This window comes from Tribolium madens, unplaced genomic scaffold (assembly GCF_015345945.1).
Source record: "Tribolium madens isolate multiple individuals breed KSU strain unplaced genomic scaffold, Tmad_KSU_1.1 Scaffold_20;HRSCAF=117;Tcas5.2_LG4, whole genome shotgun sequence".
In the NCBI taxonomy this organism is placed as follows: Eukaryota; Metazoa; Arthropoda; class Insecta; order Coleoptera; family Tenebrionidae; genus Tribolium; species Tribolium madens.
The window spans coordinates 11002562-11027459 of record NW_025400985.1 but is presented as its reverse complement, the minus strand read 5'-3'; the positions used below and the strand labels follow the sequence as shown (position 1 = coordinate 11027459).

Genomic DNA, 24898 nt, shown 5'->3' with positions numbered 1-24898 from the left:
AGGGCTTGTATTACCTCGTTGAAAGAAGAGACTCAACTCTTTTTTAAATGACGAACTTGCAACCCTATGCTTCGGTATTGTGATCGATAAGGAACTGTTTTCAACCATTGAAGGGAAAATACTCTAATAAAACGATAAACCTCATCCTTCTAAAAAATGTATTACATTTTTGCTTTATTCGCTAGTAGATAAGTGGATATTCTTACTGGTATACAGGATGAATATAAGGTATGGCACAAAGCGGATTTTATTAATCATTTGTTTCCAGAAAATAATAATTAATATAAATTAAAGTAATATAAAAAATGTGATCGTATTTTGAGAACGAAATTTTGTTTTATTTTTGAGTTATGCGTTTTTTTGTCAAAATTTCAATTTATGTAAAAAATTCAAAAAAAATACAGTAGATAGTTGTTATCTTTAGATCATAACCTTCATGAAAAAAATGGTTGCCATTTAAAAATATAAAAAAATGTTGAACCTAAAAACCAGAGAAAATTTAGAAAAATTTTATTCTTGATAAAACAACACATTTTTTATAATACTTTATCATTCATCAATTAGTTTTTCCAAAAAATAAATAGTTTAAGCAAAAAAACGTTTGGTTTCATACTTTTTATTCACCTGGTATATTTAATACCTTTATAAAAAGAAAAAAATTATTAGTGTCTGCCACTGAATCTAATTGAAAAGAGGAATCAAAATGAATTTAGTACGAATTAATATTTGAAAACAATGGGATATAATTAATTAGAATACTCGTAAATATTAAATTATCTGCATTGCTCTAAAAATGAGATTCTACTAAAATTCGCGATTTTAATTTACATTTAGTTTCGGAGCTTTTGAATATTGGTAAACTCCATCCGTGTCAACTAATGATAATAATGAATGCTTTAGCCACAAAAGCGCTTTTCCATCGATTGAAAATAATTCGCAATCAATTTATTTAGTGTAGATTCGGTCCACGTATTCTATTATTACATTTTCGTTATTCATTATTTGTTGCATGTTGGAAAATGTTTTTTCGTTTGGTCGAAAACCCGTCCGAAGGCATTTTTAGTACCTTCCGGTTATGGATGATGAAGCACCTCCGAACACGACGCACCAAACTGTCTATTCGGCCCCGTATTAACAATGAATCATTTAATAACCAACATAAAACATGGTCCCATTATAAGGCCGTCCTTCGACGATGGTTATATGGCTCATTATGTTAGAAGATGACGGTCGAATTAAAAAGCGAACGTTATCGGCTCCGTTCCAGATGCAATCGGACGTTTAGAGAGAATATTTCTAGCGGAATGATTAAAATTTATAGCTTCATTAGAGGGAGGCTAGCACCGAATCTGTATTATCATCATCGTCTAGTCTCTGTATCGGAGCCGTTGTTCCTCGAATAATTAAATAATTCAATTACGGCGAATTTTTCTTGCTCTCGCTCGGAGAAGGATTATTTAATTTAAAACAGTTCCCCTCTCTTGCGACGCTTTCACCAAAGAATGTTAATGCGAGCTTTATAAATTTTCAAAAGAAATAATAATAAAAAAATAACAACCGACAACAACAAAAGCGAACCATTTGCTTAATTGAATAGACTACGAAAAAGTTTTTCACTTTGAGCATTTCGCGTATTCGATGGCACCCACTTTGAATACAAAACTTAATTAGTTGTTTTTAATGTAAATTAGAGAATTAAGAGTCGCTCTATAATTAACTCGACGGAAAAAAGCTACGCATCTATACTCCGTGATTACAGGGTTGAAAACGACGCCTTGATCAAGGTGTGGTGTTAAACGAGCCATAATTACATTATTAACACGAATAACTAACTATCTTTAGATCGGAAAACATAATTTTTTTGACAAGTCACTCGCAGGACACGACGAATCTAATAAACGACCGGGACTCTTGGGTGGCCCGGAAAAATATATATCGATATTATACCGACACTAAAAACGATCGCTTCTCTTTACTTGACGACGAGCTTTTGCAACATCATGTGCAAATGATTTTAAAACTTACAGTGGTTACGACAAATAAGAACGAATTTATGACTGTGCGATGCGAAGTTTACAAGGACATTTGTATTCTGTTTTCGTATTTATTGCTTCGTTAAATGACAGGTTTATTTTTTATGCAACCGAATTATTTTCTTGCGCCTATTTCATATTTTAATGACCAAATACTTTCGGTAAACGTTTCACTTTGCACTTTTTAGCCCATTTCTAGTCACTTTTCCTTGTCCATTTGGTTCTAAATATTTTTATTACAGTCATTACAACCTGCCACACACGTCTACGGACGTTAAAAAACTCTCTTCGGACCAAATTACCAAATTAAAACTCTTCTAATTATATACAAGAAAGGTGGTCGTGTCATAGATCATAATCTTTGATCATACTCTCACTAGGTCTTAAATATAATTTGAGACGTAGCAGTAGCACTAACTTGAATAAAACAAAAACTATAACTAAATTGGTAGACGTAGGTGTTTCAATATATTACAAAATATTAAAAATACTTCAAGCTCGTTTATCATCAACAGACACTTAACAACTTATAACGCAACACAATTTCTTTGGGTAAATGTTAATTTACACCTGCTTTATTCAAAAACAAAAAGATGTTATCGTAATTTCAGACTTTCGTGCAAACATCAAATTAGGTGCTCACATGAAAATATAAAGAGAAACATATGTTGGCAAGAGTTAAACCGTGCTTTGAAAACACCTGATAACAGTGATATTTTTTCTCCTGTATATGGGATTAGGTCCTTTTTTATATTCCGGTCTTAAATTTGACGAATAAAAGGAAGACGCGTGCTATAGTATAATGTAACCCAATATGGCGTAGTGTGTGGCTTGTGGAATAATTTTGAATTTGTTGTTTTTTATAGACCCAAGCCGGTCATAACCTGTCTAAATTACGAGTATGAGATTTTTTCGGAATTTGTATAGGTGCCAGGTACAGCTCCGATATAACAATTCGTTCTTTATGTTTATAAGACAACAGACAACATAAATGCCTACACTTAATTTCGCCATATTTATGCGAGTTCTCTCTCGCTCCGTTTATTAACTCGAAATTAGAAAACATTTTTTCAAGTTAAATATTGAATCAAATAACAATAACTATTTATCATTTCCTTATTCCTCGCAAACACGTCAGAATTTTAAACAATAACGACCCGACCGAAACGTGTTTCATCCGAATTTATAGCTAATAACGAGCCTTTTCGTTTTAATTATGTTGGGGACATAATTTGAATTTATAAATTCCCATCAGCGCTCATTTGTAACGTTGCTTATAAATAGCTGATAATTGCCGCTTAAACGGTCGTTTAATTAAATCGAAAGAAATAAACTGATCCTCGTTGAAAACTCAACGACCACGCCACGATAAATAAAACAAGAGAAAAAAAATGATCATGGCGCGCAATTCAAATTAAATCATCGCAAGAAGAAATCGTCGAGGACACCAACTCGTCCCATTACAAGACTTAATTCAACAACAAAAGCCTTTCAACGCGGATGACGTTAGCGTTATACCTCGTATTTCCTACATTGTTATCGCGAGAATATGGCAAAACCGCACTTAATTTTACTTTATGTCTTCATTTAAAAGTGCTCCAGCCAACTAACGTACAATTACATGCATAAAAGCTCATTGTCTACGACCTGAACGGCACGAGGCGTGCTTAAAACTGATTAAAGGTCCACGACACCCTTAACACACACACCACCCATAACCGTTTCTTGCGTTATATTTCGACTCACCTTCGCAATATCTGACAAGCCAAACGGCCGTTACGTGCGATTTACAACGCACAGCTTTTGCTCTTCGGGGCAAACTGACCATTATACATCGTCACTAATTCATTCCGCAATGCTCAATTAGAAAGATGTGTGAAAATGCAATAAAAAGATGACGATGCTTGTTCACACGTTTGGTTTGCGGTATGACAATCCTAACAATTGCAAATTTCAGAAAAACATAAAGAAGTTTAGACTCATTATTTAAAACAATATTTCTTCTAGAAATTATAAAAAAAAATAATTTTAAGTTATATTTAAAGTGAGTTAGATATAAAATTTTAGGAAAGCTTTTAAAATTGTTGGATACATTTATCCCAAGGATTCGTTTTGCCATTTGTGTTTTATCACAATTTTAACTAAATATTTGGGAATAAAGAAATTAATACTATTTTCACTTAGCTCCACTTTCATCCTCTTAAATTAGTAGGTACTTAGTACTATATCGAAATTAATGTTTACAAAATGACTTTTCAATTATTCAGTTAAAGTTAACATTCTTTGAAAAATTAGAAACTCTGCAGTCCGTGCTACTTTTTACGCAGAATGGATACATGTTTACAAGCTGAAGAAAAACACTTTGACTACCTTTAACATTACTTTTTTATTTCTGCTGTTTGATAGTTGAAATAAAAGTTTTTAAAGTTTTTGTCTAACATTTTTTTGCAATATTTTTTCTTATAACACCTTACAGAAAGAACTTTTGACTTTTAATGAAATTACTTTTATTCGTTATTTGTAAAACAATAAATATCGTTTCTAGCAAGTTGAGCTTTTTGTATTTTGTGTTGCACAACATAACATTTTGACGAGAACTCTACGGTGAATACTGTAAATCTATTCTTTTAAAAATGTCATTTTATTTATTGTAACATTCTTATAGGTAAATATTCGTACTTAGATAAGTAAAAACGAAATTTAGTTTTTAAAACGACTTTATCCTTTTTTTTTTCTTATAATATAGCAAATTATGTAGACTAAAACAAATACAAGTTGGATATACATAAATACGAATATATGTATATGTTAAAAAAATGTTTATTAAGTTTCATTCGAAGGTATACCTACATGGTGTCAATTTTAAAAGTTTCAATCGGCAATATTTCTAGCACTAAAAAAGTTATTGAGAATCACTCAAAATCGTTTCGGTGGTTCCTAGGGGGCATCAAAATGACATGGAAAGTGACGCACCTCCACCTACTCTTGAAGCCACAGCCACCCCAAGTTGAAAATTTTAAATGACACGATCCTACTTTTGCCCTTTTTTAATTATTAAAAAATGAAGACTTTAAATTTTCATTTTTTTATTATATTCAAGGGTGAGTGGAGGTGCGTCACTTACCATGTCATTTTGATTTCTCCTAGGTACCACCGAAACGCTTTTGAGTAATTCTCTATAACTTTTTCCGTCCTAGAGATATTGGCGATATCAACTTTTAAAATTGACACACTGTACACAACGACGTGACGTAGAGGAAACTGGGAAAACATCATATACAGTAGAACCTCTATAATACAAATTAATTATTGCAAAAGTAGTCAATTGAAATATGTGTATTTATTGAAAATGTGTGAATATAAAGTATGGAGCCAAGCGGTTTTTTTTGTAATCACTTGCCGCCAGAAAATAATAATTAATATAATAAATTAAAGTAATATAAAGTACGTATGTGAACAAATTGTGTTTTGTTTTTGAGTTATGCGAATTTTCGCATTGATTTCATCAATTAGTTTTTCGAAAAATGAAATAGTTTAAGAATACTTTTTATTCACCTGGTATAAGAAATCATATATGTACTTAGTATGAGTCTATTTAAAGTACATTACAACTTATATATACAGGCTGTATTATGAAAAACGCCCCAAGCCATAACTTATTTTTAAAGTTGTGACAATACTTCTTAGAACAAAGTTGAACATTTTTTGTCATCTATCGTTTAGAATAGATGCTAAATTAATGCTGTTTTCTGTTTCACCGGAAATCACATCTACTTTATTTTTTTAAATGGAACAACCTGTATATTTTACCATTTTGGATTTTTGTTTAATTGTCTTTTAATAAGTTTTAGTATCATATGCCTAAAACTAACCGTTCGTGAGATATTCATCAAATAATGTATTTATTAAAGTAGGCAGTGGAAAACAATAATATCAAGTAATGTTGACAAATATTATTCCTTTCCATTTTCTCTTACTGTTTTTATACTTTTTAAGGTAATCATGGATGATAATGGTTAACAGACATATTTTGAATAAAATAAAAATTGTGGGAGAGCACTAGGCTTTTACACTGGGTGATTTCTGATGAGAGACGTTCCAAATCGTCGAAAATTTAAGCGACTTAAAGAAAATTTGAGGATGTTTTGGGCTTTTAGAAAACCCAAATTAAAACATCTCCAATTTCAAAGAGATACAGAATTAGATAGGTATTGAAGAAAATGCAAGAACATAAATTTAAAAATTGCAAGTAACGTTGGCTTATCGCAAGCAACTGTTCTAATTTGGGTTTTCTAAAAACCCCAAACATCCTCAAATTTTCTTCAAGTCGACGAATTGGAACTTCTCTTATTGGAAACCGCCCAGTATAAAGGCGTTGTGGTCTCCAACTATTTTTATTGCTTTCAAAATATTCTTGAATCATGTCTGTTAACACATTATCACCACAACACCAAAAAGTATAAAAATAATAAGAGAAAATACAAAGTAATAATATTTGTCAACATTATTTAATATTATTGTTTTCCACTGCCTACTTTAATAAATTTGTAATTGACTCATATCTCACGAACGGTTGGTTTTAGGCACATGGTACTAAAACTTGTTAAAGCAAGGAATCCAAAAGTGGTAAAATATACAGGATGTCCCATTAAAAAAAATTAAGTTGATGTCATTTCCGGTGAAACAGAAAACAGCATTAATTTAGCATCTATCCCAAACGATAGATGACAAAAAATGTTCAACTTTGTTCTAAGAAGTATTGTCATAACTTTAAAAATAACGGAGTTATGGTTTGGGGCGTTTTTCATAATATAGCCTGTATAATTTTATATCAAAAATAATACATAAATATCAACCTTACCATTCAAAAAATTATATAGCTACTTTTTGTATTATCTAGTGTGATTTGTTGCACTTGCTCTTCGCATTAAGTTCGTATTAAAGAGGTTGCACTGTACCAAAAATCACTTTAATCTTTCTAGTATCTTACTGATAACTGAATAGTTCTCGTGTTTCGCACGTTTATGTTTCTAACAGAAATTAAACTTTACAAGAAAACCGTTTTTATTACGCTACTTAGAAATTGTATTTACTATGTCGACTTTAGGTAGGTAATTGCCAATTGTGTTTCTTATTACCTGATAAAATAAAGACGAATGGTTTAGCGAAATGGCTCGAGCAAATGTTCCTGATTTAAAAAAAAAGGAAATGGTTTTAAGTAAAGAAAAATGAGAAAATTACAAAAAACTTTTTATTACATGTTTTTAATCTTACATCGCAACAGAAATAAAGTTAAAATAAAACAGTGTAATTTTGTTTTATTTTACATGTACGAGTGAAAATATCATTCCATTCCTTTCATTAAAAGTCAAAAACATTTGATCACTATCACATCAGTATTAAAAGCTTTTTGTTATTAATTTTTCCATGATGCATAATCCATTTTAATGCATTTTTTAAAGTAATAAAACATCATATTTGCCATCGAATATCGAATTATTAATTACATCCATGGAAATAAAACGCCAACGAGACACGTCGTTGATGACACAGAAAGCAGGCAATAGCGACCCGCTTATCACACAATTACCCGTTAATTTAGCGCTATCTCTCGCCCCGTCACTCTGTTGTGACATCCGACTTTAAAAACAAAAAAAAAAAAAATTGCCTCCCCCATCAGGTCCGGAATGAGGATGCGGAAACAATGCGCCGTGAGGAGAACCTGGATGTTGGCGATTTCCTCGGTCGAAACAATTCCGAGCACGCCATCGGGGCCGTATTTGTGCCGGTCTCGAGGCTTAGCTATGTGTTACATGCTAGTTTAATCTTAATCTGCGATCAATAAACGTGGCACTTTAACACCATATCTACGCTTTAACTGTGTTTTCTCAGCTCGAAAAGCTCCGGGAAACGTCGATTTATTCCAATATGTATCGGCATCCCGACTAATCTCTAATAATGAGTCCTTAATCCTGCAAGCCATTAGCGGTGTCGGTGTGTAAGGTGCTCGTAAATGTGATTGTGCAAACCTATTATTTTACGACTTTATTACACGTTGTGGACTCGTCTCTCTTTTGAGATTATTATTGCGATATCCGCGTTTGTTCTCTACTGTGTTAATTATGTTTTTATCTGATATAATATTCCTCGACTCGTCTTATCTACCAAATATTTTAGCTCTTCCACACGAATTACAGACAGGGGAAGTTAAACAATGAAACGAAATGTACATTTACGAAATTATTAACTAAATTGGGACAATAGCTGTAATAAATTCGGGACGAGATCTATAAGATAACACTTCTAACACCATGTGTCAAGCGAACCTGTAGAGCAGTAAATTATTTCAAACAATTAACACATGAGAAAACACAAGAAAACTATTTTAGTTCAAAATAAATTGTACAAATTCGACAAATTTAATTTGAGGGACCGGAAGCTAACTGCTATTGATATTTCATTTGTACCAATTATCGGCGTAAAATCTCCCACGGGCTATTCGATTCATTTTAAATATCGAATTCCGCTCTCACGTGGAAACCCTAAAACAATTAAAACCTCATTTTTCAGCTCCAAGTGGGTCCAGATTTTAGTTACTACAGATTTTTGCACTCTCTCATATACCCAAAAGTTCTGTACTTTGTAGACACAACTTATCAACTTACCTCTACACCTATTAAAACTTTTGTCGCAGACCAAGCTTCTATACGCTCCCATTTTTTCTACAAACTACATAGAATCTTGAATGTTCACTCTATTTTCCGGATTCTAATAAGTCCAGTAAATGATAATGCAACGGGATGGAAAATACACAGGACTTTCGAACGATTGCGAGCTAAAAGCCTGGAATTATTCGGTTTCATCCCTCTGCTTCTGAGGGAATCGTCCCGATTTGTCCGGAAGAACCGTTTCTTTATATAAAGTCCAGCAACTCCCGTTACGTTTATTTCGTTGGTAATTGCGGATGTCTACGTTTTATACTTTAATTGAATTGCTAAGTAAACTGAATTCAAGTTTTTACGAATGCCGACGCGGTATAATCTACCGGTCAACACATGGTCGCAGATTTAGTATTATTGCGACAGTCGTGACACAAATTTATAATCCTCGATTATTACACATTTTAGTTTTTCGCAGTTTGAGCGAGAAAAAACCAGAAAGGACTAAATGTGAGCCGAAGGAATGTCATAGGTGCCTCCATTTGGTCATCTCTGCATTTTTCCGATTAGTACTTCAACTTTTTCAACGATTAGAGGAAAATCGTCGATAATGAAACGATTCCGATTGCGCGTATCTTCACATAAAAACCCATCGCAATCACGTCGACTTTAACACAGCCAGTGTTTTTAATTAGGTGGCGAGGCTAAAGCCCGAACCGCATATGAATGTTTAGCACGTCGCTCTTATTGTCTCAAAAGTGGCTTTTTGTCAGCGTCAAGTATAATCGACATACTTCTTCGCGACGTCTGGCTTATTAACTGCGCATTTCCAAGTGAAAACCGACACGACAAAGACGAAAGCTCCAATTAAACAGGTGACGAACATCTCCAATCAGAAGCGATTCCGCAATAATATAATTAAAGTACGTTTCCTTGTTTTCGAGACATTTGAATAGATAAAAGCTTGTCCTTTTTTGCGTTAGAGACGAAAATGCCGCTCAGACGCCCTGCTTACCCAATTATACAACTAATTATCATAAGTGGTGATAAAACCTGATGTTAGAAATGAGCTTCGGAGCTATTAAAAACAGAAACTAAATAAACATTTATCTTTCTTCGACAAAAAGTGAAATAATGAAGGGACGAACTACTTTTAGCCACAGGAAGATAAAACAGAGCCATCTCTACGAACTAAAACTAACTTCTCATCTAGGAGAGCTTTTTAATAAGGGAGACCGTAATAAAATTATTTTTATTGGACTGGTCGTAATGAAATAATTATGTTGTAAGTCAACGTGTCGTGACTTCATGACTAAAGGTAATTTGGTTATCCCTGCAGGACGTTTCAGTAATATGTTTCTGGCATGATTTTTGAATGACTATCAATTGTAAAACATAATTTACTCAAAACGATTAAAACCGTCGCTGATTATTATTAAAACTGCGTTATATAACCAGTAATTTACTAAAAATAGACAATTACAGTTTCAATTAACTTGGAAACTACTCGTCCATTAGAGAATTTTAATGGTTCTAATGAAAGAATTGTGCATATCATTACGAAACTAGATCTACAGCAATATGAACTCATCCGTGGCTCATATTGCCGCTTCTCACGCAACTAAATGATAAGTAAAATTCTAATGGTTTCCTTACACTTGTTTTTCCCATAATGCATAAACCTTTATGATGGAACTGTTTTTTGAGGAAAAAAATCTATTAAAATAGTGCCACCATCGCGCTCCATAATCCGATGTGGTTTTTTCTAACGAAGCGGTTAAAAGAATGCGTGTTTGCGTGATGTGAGGCAGTTTCACTTTTATCAAGGAAGAAGCGACAGGTACCTCAATTACCGATTTTCAAATACGTGGACTTTACCTGTATAATTTATCGTTTGTAATTACCGGTCTTACACCCGAACGTGTCACAAGAAAGGTTATCGGTTTAATTGTTTCCACTCGACTCGACGAAATCCAGAATTACCTTTTTCGCTATTTGGTTTAAAAATCATTGAGTTAAATTGAGTCATTACGTCCCTTGTGATCATAAATTTTTTATAACTTGTAATCGGTTATAGTTGGTAAGATATAATTTAATAATGGTTGTTATAGCAAAACATGCGATGTAAAAATATAGTAATTAGATGAGAGATAATATCGAATTGCGGATAGTATATATTTGGAAAAATCAATGTTTGCTTAACTTTTGTAAACACAAATTATGATGAAAATAACATAATTTTGTTGTAACTGATTTCCGTGTATTATCTTGAACTCGAATAAAAATTAATTATATGAAATTTAAATTTGTTTCTGTTTAAATGTATCTCTTTGGTGAGTAGAATTAATTAAAAGCATAGCTACACGGAATATTAATATCGTTAATTAAGTACTAAAAACGTGTTTGGTTTTGAAATTTGAATAAACAACATTTCATTATTCTCATATTTTTCTAATGATAGAAAAAAGTCAAAGCTTGATTTTACAGTTTTTTTCAGACATTCGCATGTTATCTTGCAATAAAGCCTCACCATGTGCGACAACTCATATTGTTTGTTAATATTTATATGAATTTTATGCAAACTCAGTAGAGATTATATAAATTACAAACATTTTTAAAGTTTACACCTTATAATGAAATTACTCGCGAAAAGACAACCACAAACTTGCTCTTAATTGGCCCATTTTTCAAAAATTTGATACTTTAAACTGATCTGCTTCTGTCGTAGAGATAAAATTATTACGGCAATTTAGCGTATCATAAAAATGATGCATCTCTCGGGAAAGTCAAAGATATTGAATTTATATAGCAGCGTTCTTTAAATTCGAGCTCTTACTATTCCTCCGATGACGCCATATATACCGAAAGCATTTTTGTTTCGTGCAGAATTCTTTAAAAGTTCACTTAAACCAATAAAAATATCGACGTTTCGTCGAGAATTCGCATTACCATTAGCCATAAAAAGAGGCGAACTTGGAAAACCTGATCATCGTTTTTTTTTTTAATATCAGTTCCGCAACGCGACGCAACCATTACCGTAAATCCGTCTCGGAATAACGTAATTAAAGAAAGATCGAATTGCGATGCAAATAATCAAATAATTGTTTTAATTCACATATTCCGTCGCCGGAGAAGTTTCTCGACGATTAGTTTAACCACGTTTGGAGCAACGACTTGATCAATTTAGCGCAGTTTTGGCGCTAGTTTGAGTAGATTTCCATGTTAAAGACCAGAGGCGTAGCTGTAATAGGGTAAATAATTATCGTTAAGTAGAAAAAGACGTTGAGAGTTGAAAAGTTGGATTTTTTGGGACTATGCGGTAAATCATTATCGGGTTCTTGGAGTGGTCGGGAGCAGCTGTTCCGAACGAAGCTATTCGATTGTAATTAATTTGGACTGTCCAGTGAGACCTGATGAGCAAGCATTATTATTAATCCACTTTGAGTAGAACGCCGACGATGGTACTCCACATAATAACCTCGTAGTGAAACTCTACCCGGGATACCCATCATCATGCTAAGTACACGCTATTATTGAATAATTCTCTTAAATTACCTGCAAATGGTCGTCGTCGTCGACGATCTCTCTGTGTATATATACACGAGGATAAAAACCGCGACAAGCGATATCTCCATTCCGGGCCTCTTAAATTTCGATTTCAATCTTCTATTATTATATTACACAGATTCCGGTGCTGAAACGACGAGATAATTTTGCAATAACGAAGCACAAGGACCGTTTAAAAACTCGTCGAGTTTAATTAAAGGTCATTGAGCTAGCGAGACATCACAAGATTATTAACTCGATTTAGACAACAGCGTCAAACAATTAATAAAACGAGCGTGAAATTAACATAAATCTAATCAGATTCCCAAGTAAACATCATTGTTTTGTTACTTACGCGTTGTGTTTTGTTGAATCGTGCCGGCGACGTGGTGTTGCATTTAAAATCGTTACACGCTAAACTAAATAACGGTCAATGAGCAGTAATAGCTGCTGGAATCGCTTTTAAATTACATTACCGAGTAAAATGGCTCAAATTAAGGCATTTTTACGCAAAAATTACCAAGAAGAAAGACCAAATCATCACACAACGTCTAATTATGTCTACCTCTCCAAAATTTTAAAAAACATTACGTGTCTGTGCTTAATAAAAATTCAAATTTTTAACGAAACGAAGAAAACATTTGTAAATAATTTTTCGTGAAGCTTCCATTATTCTTACTCAACGTATCGTGAAATAGAACTTGATACTTTTATTTTCATAAAAGGGAATTATAAAGTGTTGTAATAGATACTTAACATCTGCATCTGCTTTAATATGCAACCATTTTTGCAAATCTACCCAGATAAGTTGTACAGCTTTGTATTTTTGGTTGGACTATCCTAAATTTATATAAAATCAATTATTTACGGTACGTTCTAATTCAGTAAACGTACACAAAATCAATGGCAATCAAGTTAATCTTACGAAGCTATCAATATTGACAAATAATGTTCCATCACTGTATGACTGACTGTACGTGTATAAAAAAATTCTCAAAAACCGAATATGTGCCTCTATTTCATTTAATAACATATTTAAAGCATTGCATAATTAAAAATAATAGATTCCGATGTAAATAAAGAATAAATAAATCATTGATAATAATTTGTCTAATTCTGATTTATTGCTTCGTAGTTAAAATGTTACTTACTGAACTTAACTTGACAGTCGTGATAATAAAAAATTAAAACACTCATAAATATTAACACAGTACAATATTATTCACTAGATATAACTTTTATAGGCCATAATCAAACAAAGCAGAACAAAAATTTCATCAATCATTATTTATTAGTTTCGAAAACCTAAATTAAAACATTTCGAGTAATTTACAATTTCAACTTTTAACCCCTTGATAACGTTTCAAGATGATAAATAAAACTCGTCCACATCCATTTCTTCTTAATCAAAAACTATTAATTTTTGGCGTTTCCTCGAGCGTCGGAATTGTTTGAACTTGATCCGATTAATAGATTTCAAAGTTTCAAGCAACTTGGAATTCCTTAGGGAGTTATCGAACCCTTTAATCTTTCAAGAGACGTTATAATATTACTCCGATCTGTAAGCGATCTTTTTCTGTTATACATCGAGTAAATGATTTTTTACGATTTTACGTATCATCAAACACTGACGATACAGCCTATACGAAAATCTCCGAGGCATTTAAAGAAATTCGTCGTAAACGGACCGACTATTTTACGGTCGCTTTGTTTTACTTTTCCACTACAAAGGAACGACTTATTTTATGGATAAAATTTTGCGTTTTTTTTTCAAATTATGACTGAGCACCGGTGGGGCTGGTGGCGATGATAGTCAAAGGCGCCCTCTGTGAGTCAGGTGTAATCTGGGGAATGACACACAGATGGAGCAATAAATCAGCGGTAAATTCAAAAATTGCATTGCCACAGATGATTAAATGGATTTATTACGAGAACGTTTGTTTCTTTCGGATTGGAGAAGAGATCTACCTCGAGTCAGGTTTATGAATAACGGTCTCGATGGTTGATATGAATAAAATTAGCATTCGCAACCTCCGGAATGCCTACGCATTTGCATGGCCGCTCCGGATGACGGATGTGCTTCATTACTCACGGTTAGCCCTATGTGTGTGACAGCCCTATTATTTTCGTTGATTAAGTCACTTTACTTGACAAAATGTCTTGGCACGTGACTGGGGCGAAATAAATTGAAAGTGGATCCGGTCCTGGCGGCATTTTTCGCCTTGTGTTTTAATAGTACGGCTCATTACGGCTCTGGATTACTACCATACAATAGTTAGAGAGGTATAAGCATCCGAGCGTGGATTGATTATGCGAATCGCCGTGGTCCGGAACAAGTGTTCCGATGATTGGACGCGATGGCCCATCCGCCTATAATAAACACGGCGATGACCCCGAAAATTTGACAAAATACGGCCTTTGGCGATACATCTTCGTTTGGAATTTCATCGATAATTATCCTGGTGGAAAACCGGCTCCATTACAGTATGCAAACATAAACTAAACGCTTCAAAGGCATCCAGTAATTAAAATATTATGGGGTAATTACTTGAATCGGTGCGGTCATTACCCGCAATATCTATTTGCACTATGGCATCGACCAAGTGAGATAGATCCTGATGAGGTTCCCAAATTACAATTTTATTAACTCAGTCCAATCACCGTCAATATTAAAGAAGAAAAAATCAAAAGTGATTACGTTCACTCGTCGACAAAAACGATTTAATCGTCCTTATGAAACGAAGCGTCAAAAATCTTCAGCGTAACCAGAAGTCAAAGACAAAAACGAGACAACCTCATAAACGAATGGGGGTCTTTGTTGCTTCATCCTTGTAATTTTATATCACAATCGCCAGGTTTTGTGGCTTGTGAAGATGATTCTTGCTTTTTCCCATTAAGACGATGGGACCCTTAAGCTATTTTCATCAAAATTGTTCCGCTACCGTGTCTTTTCTCTCTCCCAACCAAACTTTAAATAACGAATTTATAAAATAAACCGACCGAAATTTATGATTTCGCCCTACTGTATCAAACAAAAGCACCAAACAATAAGTTCCTTGTAACAGTACACGATTTCGAATTATGAGATTCTAAATTGTGAGAAACTGGAGCTTATGAAAAGGTTCTCTCGCTTTTAAAACAAAGTTATTTCGGTCAAAAGCGATTGCTTATTTACTTATCCTTTCAATTTCAAAAGACAATAACTTGCGATTTCAAAAATTTTAAACAATAGGGCACGAATTTACGAAAAGGTTAAAAGTTACACGTCTTCAAATTCCAAGCCGCAAGCAATGTAGATGCCTCAATTATTTTGCTATTAAGAGTGATTTAGTGAAAAAGGGACGCGCATAAAAAGATCATAAACGTAATTAACCGAGAACAATACAAGTTTTTACTCCAGAAAACATTCCCACCACCAAAAAATGATAAATTCCTATCTGTCTTCTTCTCTTACTAGAACTGCTTACATTCAAATCCGTAAAATAATATAAAGTTTATGATTTTATTAGTCATTAAATTGTTAAAGTGTAAAACAAGATTTAACGTCGACTATAATAACGGCAGTGGGTGTAAGTGAATATTAATGTCTTTTATGTCGTCATTTGTACACAAGACTGATAGAACTGATCGTATTAGCCGTTCGAAGTAGAGAATTTTTAACAATTTTTCTCGTTTTCCTCTCATAACTCACTTTAAGCACACAGTCTTACTCTGTAATAAGTGCTCCAACGTTCTTAAAAATGAAAAGGGTTCCGAAACTGATCTTATAAAAACCTCGTTTATCTTAATTAGTTTGTCGATTTCTAGAGTTCTAAAATATATTGAAGCTCAGAAACGTGTTCGTTAGATGAACCGATTCTAGCTCAACTCCGCAACAACTCAAACACTGACGTTGACCCAGTTGATAAAGTTTGAATAGGAAATGATGACCAAAATAATTTTCCATATCAAGATTGTAAAAGCAGTCAAATTTTTTTTGAAAATTTGTCCCGACTCTCATTACATCGAATAAGGGACGGGCGATTTGCACTTTCGGGGTTCGATGCAAATGATCGTCATGTTCGTCGACACAAACAGAGATAATTAGCATAAATAACTATTCCTCTGCCCCTTTCGTTGGAACCGGCGTGTATTCAGCTCACGTCCGACATTATGAGCGATAAGTAACCGTCGGTTATTAACCGTTTGACAAATGTCCATCGATTAACCGAAAAGCGGGGGGCTGATCGATTAGGGGATGCTCCGCGGTCCACTTGAGACAGGTAAATTACCGCCCGTTCAAAGAAGTTATCAATTCGCTGTCAAAGAGTAATTGGTCGAAGAGTGAGTTTGCAGACAGGCGTAGGCGGCGAGCATTATTATGCGACAACCGCTAGCCATCATGAGTGATTGCGGCTACTTTGTTTGCAGGCAGCACGAAGTAATTACGTATTCATTTAGAACGAACATAAAGACTTAAACGATCGTTTAGTTCGGCATTAGGGGAGTAAAAATTGCCAAAAAGTCGAAAAGTTTCCAACTCTCCGACTCTTTGTCTCGACGAAGAGTTCAATAAACCGTTTCAGTAGGTGGATACGTTCTAATCCACACATTCACGACCAAAAACAAATACAAAGTCGACGACAGTTTAAATTAAAACTAACTGTTTATGGCAGAGATGCTACAGGACAATGAGTGCAAAAATCCACGTTTTAAAACCTATTTACTTTACTTAATTGCATTCCTATCATGCATGAATGGGCTCGGACAACGATGCTACCTTTTTCAAGAATAATTGCATATTTGATAAATTATTGCTCTGTTGCAAGTGTTTTAAAACCAGCTTTTTCTCCCTTTTTATTGCACTATCGACTATCTAACATCTTACAAACATGTAAACAAATATTGTTACCATATCGATCATATATTTGAAATTTATTGCAGCAAAATTTTATTACACGTATAAACTCCCACATGTTGAACGACTGACAACACCACAAAATGAAATTTATACCCCATGAGTGTGTTAAAATTACATAAACATTGTACAAATTTACGTCCTTCAAAATTAGTATGTTGCACAAGTAAAATGGGGCTATTTTCCGATGTAGTGTCGTGTCGTAGGGTCAAATTTAGCTCAATAAAAACAATTTGTCGAGTAAATCAGATATAATTGCAATGTGTGTTCGCCTTTCGCGGGCAAACCAAATTAGTCCTCTATTCAACGGGTGTACAATCGCATACGTGCCGAAATCCAATTATTAATTTAATCATAATACTGGAATTATAAAATATTTACCGCTCGACTGCCCCATATTTCACCAACAAAGCATTATTAAATAACGATAACCGTAAATAAAGCTTATTCTAAAATAATAGCAGCGGTTTAAAGAAATAACAATCCGCAGCAATTTAGCATTTTGCAAAGTGGAAAGAATCAGCAGTTCGTAATTGTGATTTATGCTATTTACTATGGCTTGCTACGTGAATAATGGACTAATACTAATTTATTGTTGGCCGTGTATGCAAATCACATAATAAGATTATCGTTTATGGTCCGTATACCAGCGGCAGATGTATAGAAACCAACTGAAACTCTTTTTGAATTATGTTCGATTATTATTAAATTTCCTTTCGCAGCAGTCGAGGAAAATTCACCACCGAAATCCGACGCAATCCTTATATTAATCACGTCACTTACATCCTACCTTTTATTGTAACAAATCTTGGCGAATTTCGTTCCGTTGGAGTTTTCAGTAGAGTGCCGAAATAATAACAATATAAAGGTCGAAAGATGAAGACGCGAGATAATATTCCTGCTGCGTCATTTGATAATTACACGAGAATTTTATTTATAAAGAAGTACAAGAACCAAACGTGTGTCATCACAACACAACATCAACGCTTCACAGAACGAAATCAAAAGACAAAACTTTAGAAACTGAACAATCAAAAATTTTCTAAATTTCATCACACACTTCCTCGAAAAAAGACCATTATGCCCACATGCCAGCATCAAAAATCTAAGCCAATTTATTCTTCATTTCGCATTCTTTCATCATGAAAGTAGTAATTTGTCAGATGTTAACAACAAATTGAATATGGAAGCGAGTAATGTCTATACCGCCATGTCTTTTGACAGTTTTTCTTATTCTTGCCGGAACAAAACATGAAAACCGTTTCAAGACCCTTTATTATAAATCCATTACGACAATAACAAAAGATAAATCCTAGTCTTTGTTCTATTACCAGATGAGAACGTGTAGTAAGTACACAACTAGCAAAAAATTCAAGTTTTTGTTTCGGAGGAATTAACAAATTTTTGCAAGATGTCTTGAAATATAAATGTGTTTCTTTCTTCTCATTTTTTTAAATATAATCTTATGTCTGCCATCTGGGAAGTATAATAACGTCGGAGTGGGTAATAAACATGCTACCTCGTCGGACATGTGATACGAGAGTCATCGCTATTCAGAAACACGAACATTTGATGTATTGTATCAATTAAAATGAAATTAGTTGTGTGGCGTATTAGCCACAATATGGGCAGCACTGGGCCATGTCTATCGCACTTCACCATCGTTTCATTTATGTTTATTACAACACTTGGCGAATGCCGAACAATGCGATTGGAATCTTGACGGTTCCTACGCCTCGTCACTGTTTCTGAGCATTTTTTTATTAATTCTTCTACAAGAAAACCGCATCCTCTTTGATTGAGTTACAACACCTATGATTTAATATAAACCGCCCGAACACCTCTGCTCGCCATTCAATCAAATCCTACCTGTTTGTGTATACCTTCTAAATCGAGAAAAATGTCCGACACATCCAACTATCCAATCACGTCGCTGTCTCCTTCCATTAGATATTTCGTAAGTCGACTAATAAATGTCACGCCTATCTTCGATCGAAACAAGGGCTGTAAATTTTTATAGAGAAATAGGATACATACGATATATCGTCCAAGTCCCTTTATAATGGCAATTCGATACATCAGCTCCATGTCGAATAAAAGCCTCGACTTTTTAATCGAAATTTACCCATCAGCTAACCAACTAGACCATATGGCGAACAGAAAGGGCACACCGACACAATCAAAAGAACCGAAAAAGGTCGAGGATCAGGTAATAAAAAGCTCAGTTTGTTTGCGCTTTCGCAATTAACATTTTAATTAGCTATGATTAATAGTAGCCTACAAATTGGTCCCTTTCAATTTTCTTTTGAGAAATTTTCATTTTATATTCAACTAATTGCCTCATGCCGGGGCACTCATTAAACAGATACCCTTCACTAACTTCGTTAAATAACTTTTCTAAACTTTTACAGAACGTTCCTCTTTATTACAATCAATAGGTCTAACCGTCACATCGCCAAAAACCGTAAAGCGACGCAATTAAATCAACAAATGGACAAGATTTGCAAATTATTCTTTATTATCACTAACCTTCTTTCCGAAAACCCAGCTTTAAATTATCGAAAATGACCGATAATACCTACATAGTCAGCGATAATTTGACAATTATACAATCAACACTCATGCACTAAAATAATCTATAATTGTTATATAATTACACAGTTTTGAGACATAAGTATGTAGTACTTACTACGCATATGGAAAAAATGGTGAAAACAATATTTGGTTTTTTTATTCTTTTCCTCTTAAAAGTAGTTAACGGTGACCCTAAAATCGACTATTACAAAAATTTAATAAACATCTATAAAGAAACTTCAGAATCGTATAAATTGCGACAGAACAATTCCGAATTCAAACAAGGATTTTATTCTTCCGAAATCAAAGGTAAAAATAAAACTCTCGTGATCATCACCAAACCATACATTGCAGACTTTGGAAATTTCGATTTTATTATTGTGGGTGCTGGAGCTGCCGGTAGCGTTCTTGCGACAAGGCTTTCCGAAATCTCTGAATGGAGTATCCTTGTTTTAGAAGCAGGGGGTGAAGAAACAGATTTTTCCAAAATCCCAAATTTGCTGAAATACGTACAAATGAGTGAAGTAAATTGGGGTTATTTATCAGTACCACAAAGAAATGCCTGCTTGGCTATGGTGAATCAACAGTGTATGGCAATACGTGGTAAATCAATCGGAGGCAGTACCGCACTGAACGGATTGATGTATGTTAGAGGTAATCCTGAAGATTACAACAAATGGGCTCAATTAGGTAACCCTGGATGGTCATATAATGACGTCTTGCCTTATTTCATAAAATCGGAAAATTCGCAAATCGATGGTGATCCTAGTTTTCACGGCAAAGGCGGTTTGTGGAATGTTGAGTACGCTTATCCTCATTCTGAGATACTTCCAATTTTTTTTGAAGCGTGTGAAGAATTACAAATACCACTACTTGACTTTAATGGTTATAAGCAAATGGGAGTAACCAAGACCCAAATAAATAATTTAAATGGTAGAAGACACAGCTGTGGAGAGGCTTTTTTGGATTATTCTCGTCACAGAACTAACGTACAAGTTGTCACAAATGCTCTAGCAACTCAAATAATTATCGATAAAAAAGCTGCTCAAGGAGTTATATTTGTCAAAGACGATCAAAAATTTCAAGCAAATGCTAATTTAGAAGTGATTGTTTCTGCAGGAGCGTTCAACACTCCCCAGTTGTTGATGCTGTCAGGGATTGGTCCTAAAGACCACTTACGAGAAATGGGAATTGAAATAATTGAAGATTTACCAGTGGGACAAAATTTGTTAGAACATCCCATGTTTCCGGGTATGATATATCAATCTAATTATACCCTCGGCGATATGAGTATGGATGAGCAAATTAAACAATATTTGAAAGGTTTAGGACCTCTCACCAACCCAGGAAACGTCGATGCTATCGGTTTTACAAACGAACAAGATGGAATCCCGACGGTAGAGTATATGTTTATTCCGCCAAATAGTACGTCTAATAATATGATGCAAATTCTTAACTACGATCACCAACTCATGACTTCGTATTTTGATCAAATAGATCCGAAATCAGTTTTTCGTTTTCATTTAATTCTACTCCATGAAAAATCCCGAGGACAAATTAAATTAAAATCAAATAATCCGATCGATTTCCCCGATATCGATTATAATTTATTTGACGAAGATAAAGATATTGACAATATAATTGACGGTATCAACTTTATTCGAAATTTGACTCAAACTAAAGCATTTAGAAAACTCAATGCCACTCTCATTGATAAATATCCGTTCTGTACAGATCTTGACAAGTACTCGAGGCAGTATTGGGAATGTCTTATTCGCTACATGAGTCAAACCATGTACCATCCATGTGGAACAACAACGATGGGTCCTGATAGAAAAACCGCTGTTGTCGATAGTCAGTTAAAAGTTCACGGAGTGGAAAAATTAAGAGTAGTAGACGCAGGAGTTATACCGTTGACAGTTTCTGGACACACAGCTGCAGTAACAGTAATGATAGCAGAAAAAATTTCAGATGTTATCAAAGCTTTTTATGTCTGAAATGAAATAATAATTTTAATATTTTGTGAATAAAGATTCCACAGTCGTAACAATAGTTTAATTTTTTTGTTCATTTTTTTAATTTAATTTTGTAATTTTGTTCATTGTTGTAAGCTCTCTTTAATTTGTTTATGTATTAAGTATATGTATATTTAAATACACCTAATGCAAATTAAAAATGATAAGACACAAAGCAGTTATAAAAAGTCGCTTTTTTATTCATATCTTTAGTATAAAAATGTGGGCCGCATTAAGTGTGTTGTTGGTAATACTGCGAAAAATTATTAACAGTGACTAAATACTTAGTAAATAAAGAATTCTACAGTCGCAACAATTGTTTAATTTTTTAAATTCTTTTTATTGTTGTAAGCCGACTTCAAATATACCGAATACATAAACAAATTGAAAATGATAAGACACAAAGAAGTTTTAAGAAGTCGCTTTTTATGCACACCTTTAGTAAAAATGTGGGCCACATTAAGTGTGTTACTTGTAATATTGCCAAAAATTATCAACAGTGACCCGGCTGTAGATTTCTATAAAAAAGTAATAAACGAAAATGTAGCAAAAGTTGAAAATTACAAGTTACCAAAAAATAACGCCGAATTTATAAATGGGTCACAAGCAACAGAAATCAAAGGTAAAAATTTTAAATATTTCTATCCCCACTTAATCGACATTTTAGATTTTGGTGGTTATGATTTTATCATAATTGGTGCTGGTTCTGCTGGTAGCGTTCTTGCAACCAGACTTTCGGAAAATGAAAATTTTAAAATTCTGCTTTTAGAAGCAGGAGGAGATGAAAATGATTTTAGCACAATTCCATCAATGTGGGTCAACTTGCAAATGAGCAATATTAATTGGGGTTATCTTACCACACCTCAGAAAAATTGTTGTCTTGGTAATTAATGTCAAAGCATATTTATAATACTTTATAATAATATAAGTATTTTATTTATTTTTTAAGGAATGAAAAATAGACAGTGTCTGGAGCCTCGTGGCAAAGCAATCGGTGGTAGTAGCACAATAAACGCAATAGCGTATGTGAGAGGTAATCCCGAAGATTACAACAAATGGGATCGACTAGGAAACCCTGGATGGTCATACAAGGAAGTTCTTCCCTATTTTCTAAAGTCGGAAAATTCTCAAGTTGATGGTGATCCAGGTTTTCATGGAAAAGGAGGTCTTTGGAACATTCAATACTCTTTACCTCCATCCGAATTATTTTCAAACTTTTTACAAGCGAATAAAGAACTAGGTTTAGAAGCACTAGATTATAACGGCTATCGTCAAATCGGAGCATCCAAGTCGCAAACAAACATAAAACGTGGAAAGAGACAAAGTACCGGAACTGCTTTCCTAAGTTATGCTCGAGAAAGACGTAATCTAAATGTTATCACCAAAACATTAGTAACTGAAATTATTATCGACAAAAAATATAAAACTGCCGAAGGTGTTGTGTTTATCAAAGATGATCAAAAATTCAGAGCAAACGCTAATTTAGAAGTCATAGTTTCAGCAGGAGCGATAAATTCGCCACAGTTATTAATGTTATCAGGAATCGGTCCTAAAGAACACTTGGAAGGAATAGGAATCGATTTAATTGCAGATTTACCAGTTGGAAAAAATTTGTTAGAACATCCAATGTTTCCAGGTTTAGCTTTCCGAACAAATTATACAGTGTTTGCTGAAAGTTTAAACGAACAAATAAAAAGTTTTTTGAAAGGTAAAGGTCCACTATCGACTGCCGTAGAAGCTGTGGCTTTTATGGCAGGTCCAGACAATATTCCATCAATTGAATATATCTTTATGCCCCAAACTGGTACCCCATCAGCCTTTGACATGTTTAATTTCAATCAAGAACTGGAAAACACATATTTGGCTAAAATAAACTCAACCACCGATTTTAACATCTTCGTCGTTTTGCTTCATCAAAAATCCAAAGGAGAAATTCGACTAAAATCCAAAGACCCGATTGATTTTCCCGAAATTGATCTCAACTTATTTGAGAAACAAGAAGACGTCGACACTCTTATAGAAGGTATCAATTTTGTTATAAAACTGACAAAAGCACAAGCATTTCAAGATATTAATGCTACACTCATTGACATTCCGATTTGTCAAGAATATGAAAAATATTCGAAAAGTTTCTGGAACTGTGCTATTCGTCACATGAGTATGACTATGTACCATCCATGTGGAACAACAGCCATGGGTCCAAATAGTACCACTGCGGTCGTAGACAACCAACTAAGGGTATATGGAATTGAAAAATTAAGAGTTGTAGATGCTGGAGTTATGCCTTCCACAGTGTCCGGACATCTAAATGCACCCACCATTATGATAGCCGAAAAAATTTCTGATGTAATCAAAGCTACTTACAACTAATAAAACTAACTGTAAATATTATTATTTTCCCTCCTATTTATGACGTGTTAAGTTCATTTAGACACGTGTGTTATAGGGTGTGTTAAAAAACAAGGCACACAATTAATAAATAATGAAAAAGTCTCACGTATTGGATCAATATAGCCTACAGACATTCACACACGCACATTCACAAAAACGGATTATTTACCTCCCTTCTGAAGACGTGTCCTATTGATCTGAGGCCACGTTTGGCACAAAGGTCATTATTTTGACAGAAATTACGTGATTATAATCGATCGACAAAACTACCAGCCATTAAAAAGAAATAAACTCCGACATTATATTAAAAAAAAATAGTAGGACAATTTGAAAAAAACAACGCACTTGACAGAATTATTAAGCCATTTACGTGATTAGATCCATTCGGTAGTGTTAACGGTCATCTATCACGCTCTAACCTATTTATTGTAGTTGTAAATTGCATTGCATGAAGCTGTTGATAGGATTTTTGACAAATTACTTTGTTAATAATTCGCAGATGGGAAACGAATTACATTATTCGAATAAAAATTCGCTCGGTTCTATTTCGAGTGTCTCGCGTCGTGTTCTTTTGGCAAATCAATGAGTTTCATCATTTCTTTTTTCTGATGAATACGAATGATGAATGAAAATACTCGTTTTCGGTCCGGCCATAAATATAAATAATAAATTTATATTCCGATTTCATTCCGAACGAATTTATTGATAAATCTTCCCGGAATTTTTGTGCTGACACAAAAAATCATCTCCTCTTGGTATAATTAGTGTAAATTTCTAATTAGT

At 33.9% G+C, this 24898-nt stretch overlaps 2 protein-coding genes across 3 annotated transcripts; both read left to right on the top strand.

Moving 5' to 3' along the window:
- The first annotated feature begins 19840 nt into the window (after positions 1-19840).
- On the top strand, positions 19841-21937 carry LOC123005197 (glucose dehydrogenase [FAD, quinone]-like). Its single transcript, XM_044398850.1, has 3 exons — positions 19841-20018; positions 20064-21700; positions 21893-21937. The coding sequence occupies exons 1-3, from the start codon at positions 19841-19843 to the stop codon at positions 21935-21937; spliced, it is 1860 nt and encodes a 619-aa protein (XP_044254785.1).
- A 19-nt stretch (positions 21938-21956) lies between these two features.
- On the top strand, positions 21957-24139 carry LOC123005188 (glucose dehydrogenase [FAD, quinone]-like). Of its 2 annotated transcripts, XM_044398842.1 has the most exons (4): positions 21957-22346; positions 22392-22436; positions 22494-22607; positions 22674-24139. In XM_044398842.1, the coding sequence occupies exons 1-4, from the start codon at positions 22115-22117 to the stop codon at positions 24092-24094; spliced, it is 1812 nt and encodes a 603-aa protein (XP_044254777.1). In that variant the 5' UTR covers positions 21957-22114; the 3' UTR covers positions 24095-24139. The 2 variants fall into 2 exon arrangements, with proteins under 2 accessions (XP_044254777.1, XP_044254776.1); XM_044398841.1 differs by having other exon boundaries at positions 22392-22607; positions 22674-24138.
- The last annotated feature ends 759 nt before the right edge of the window (positions 24140-24898 follow it).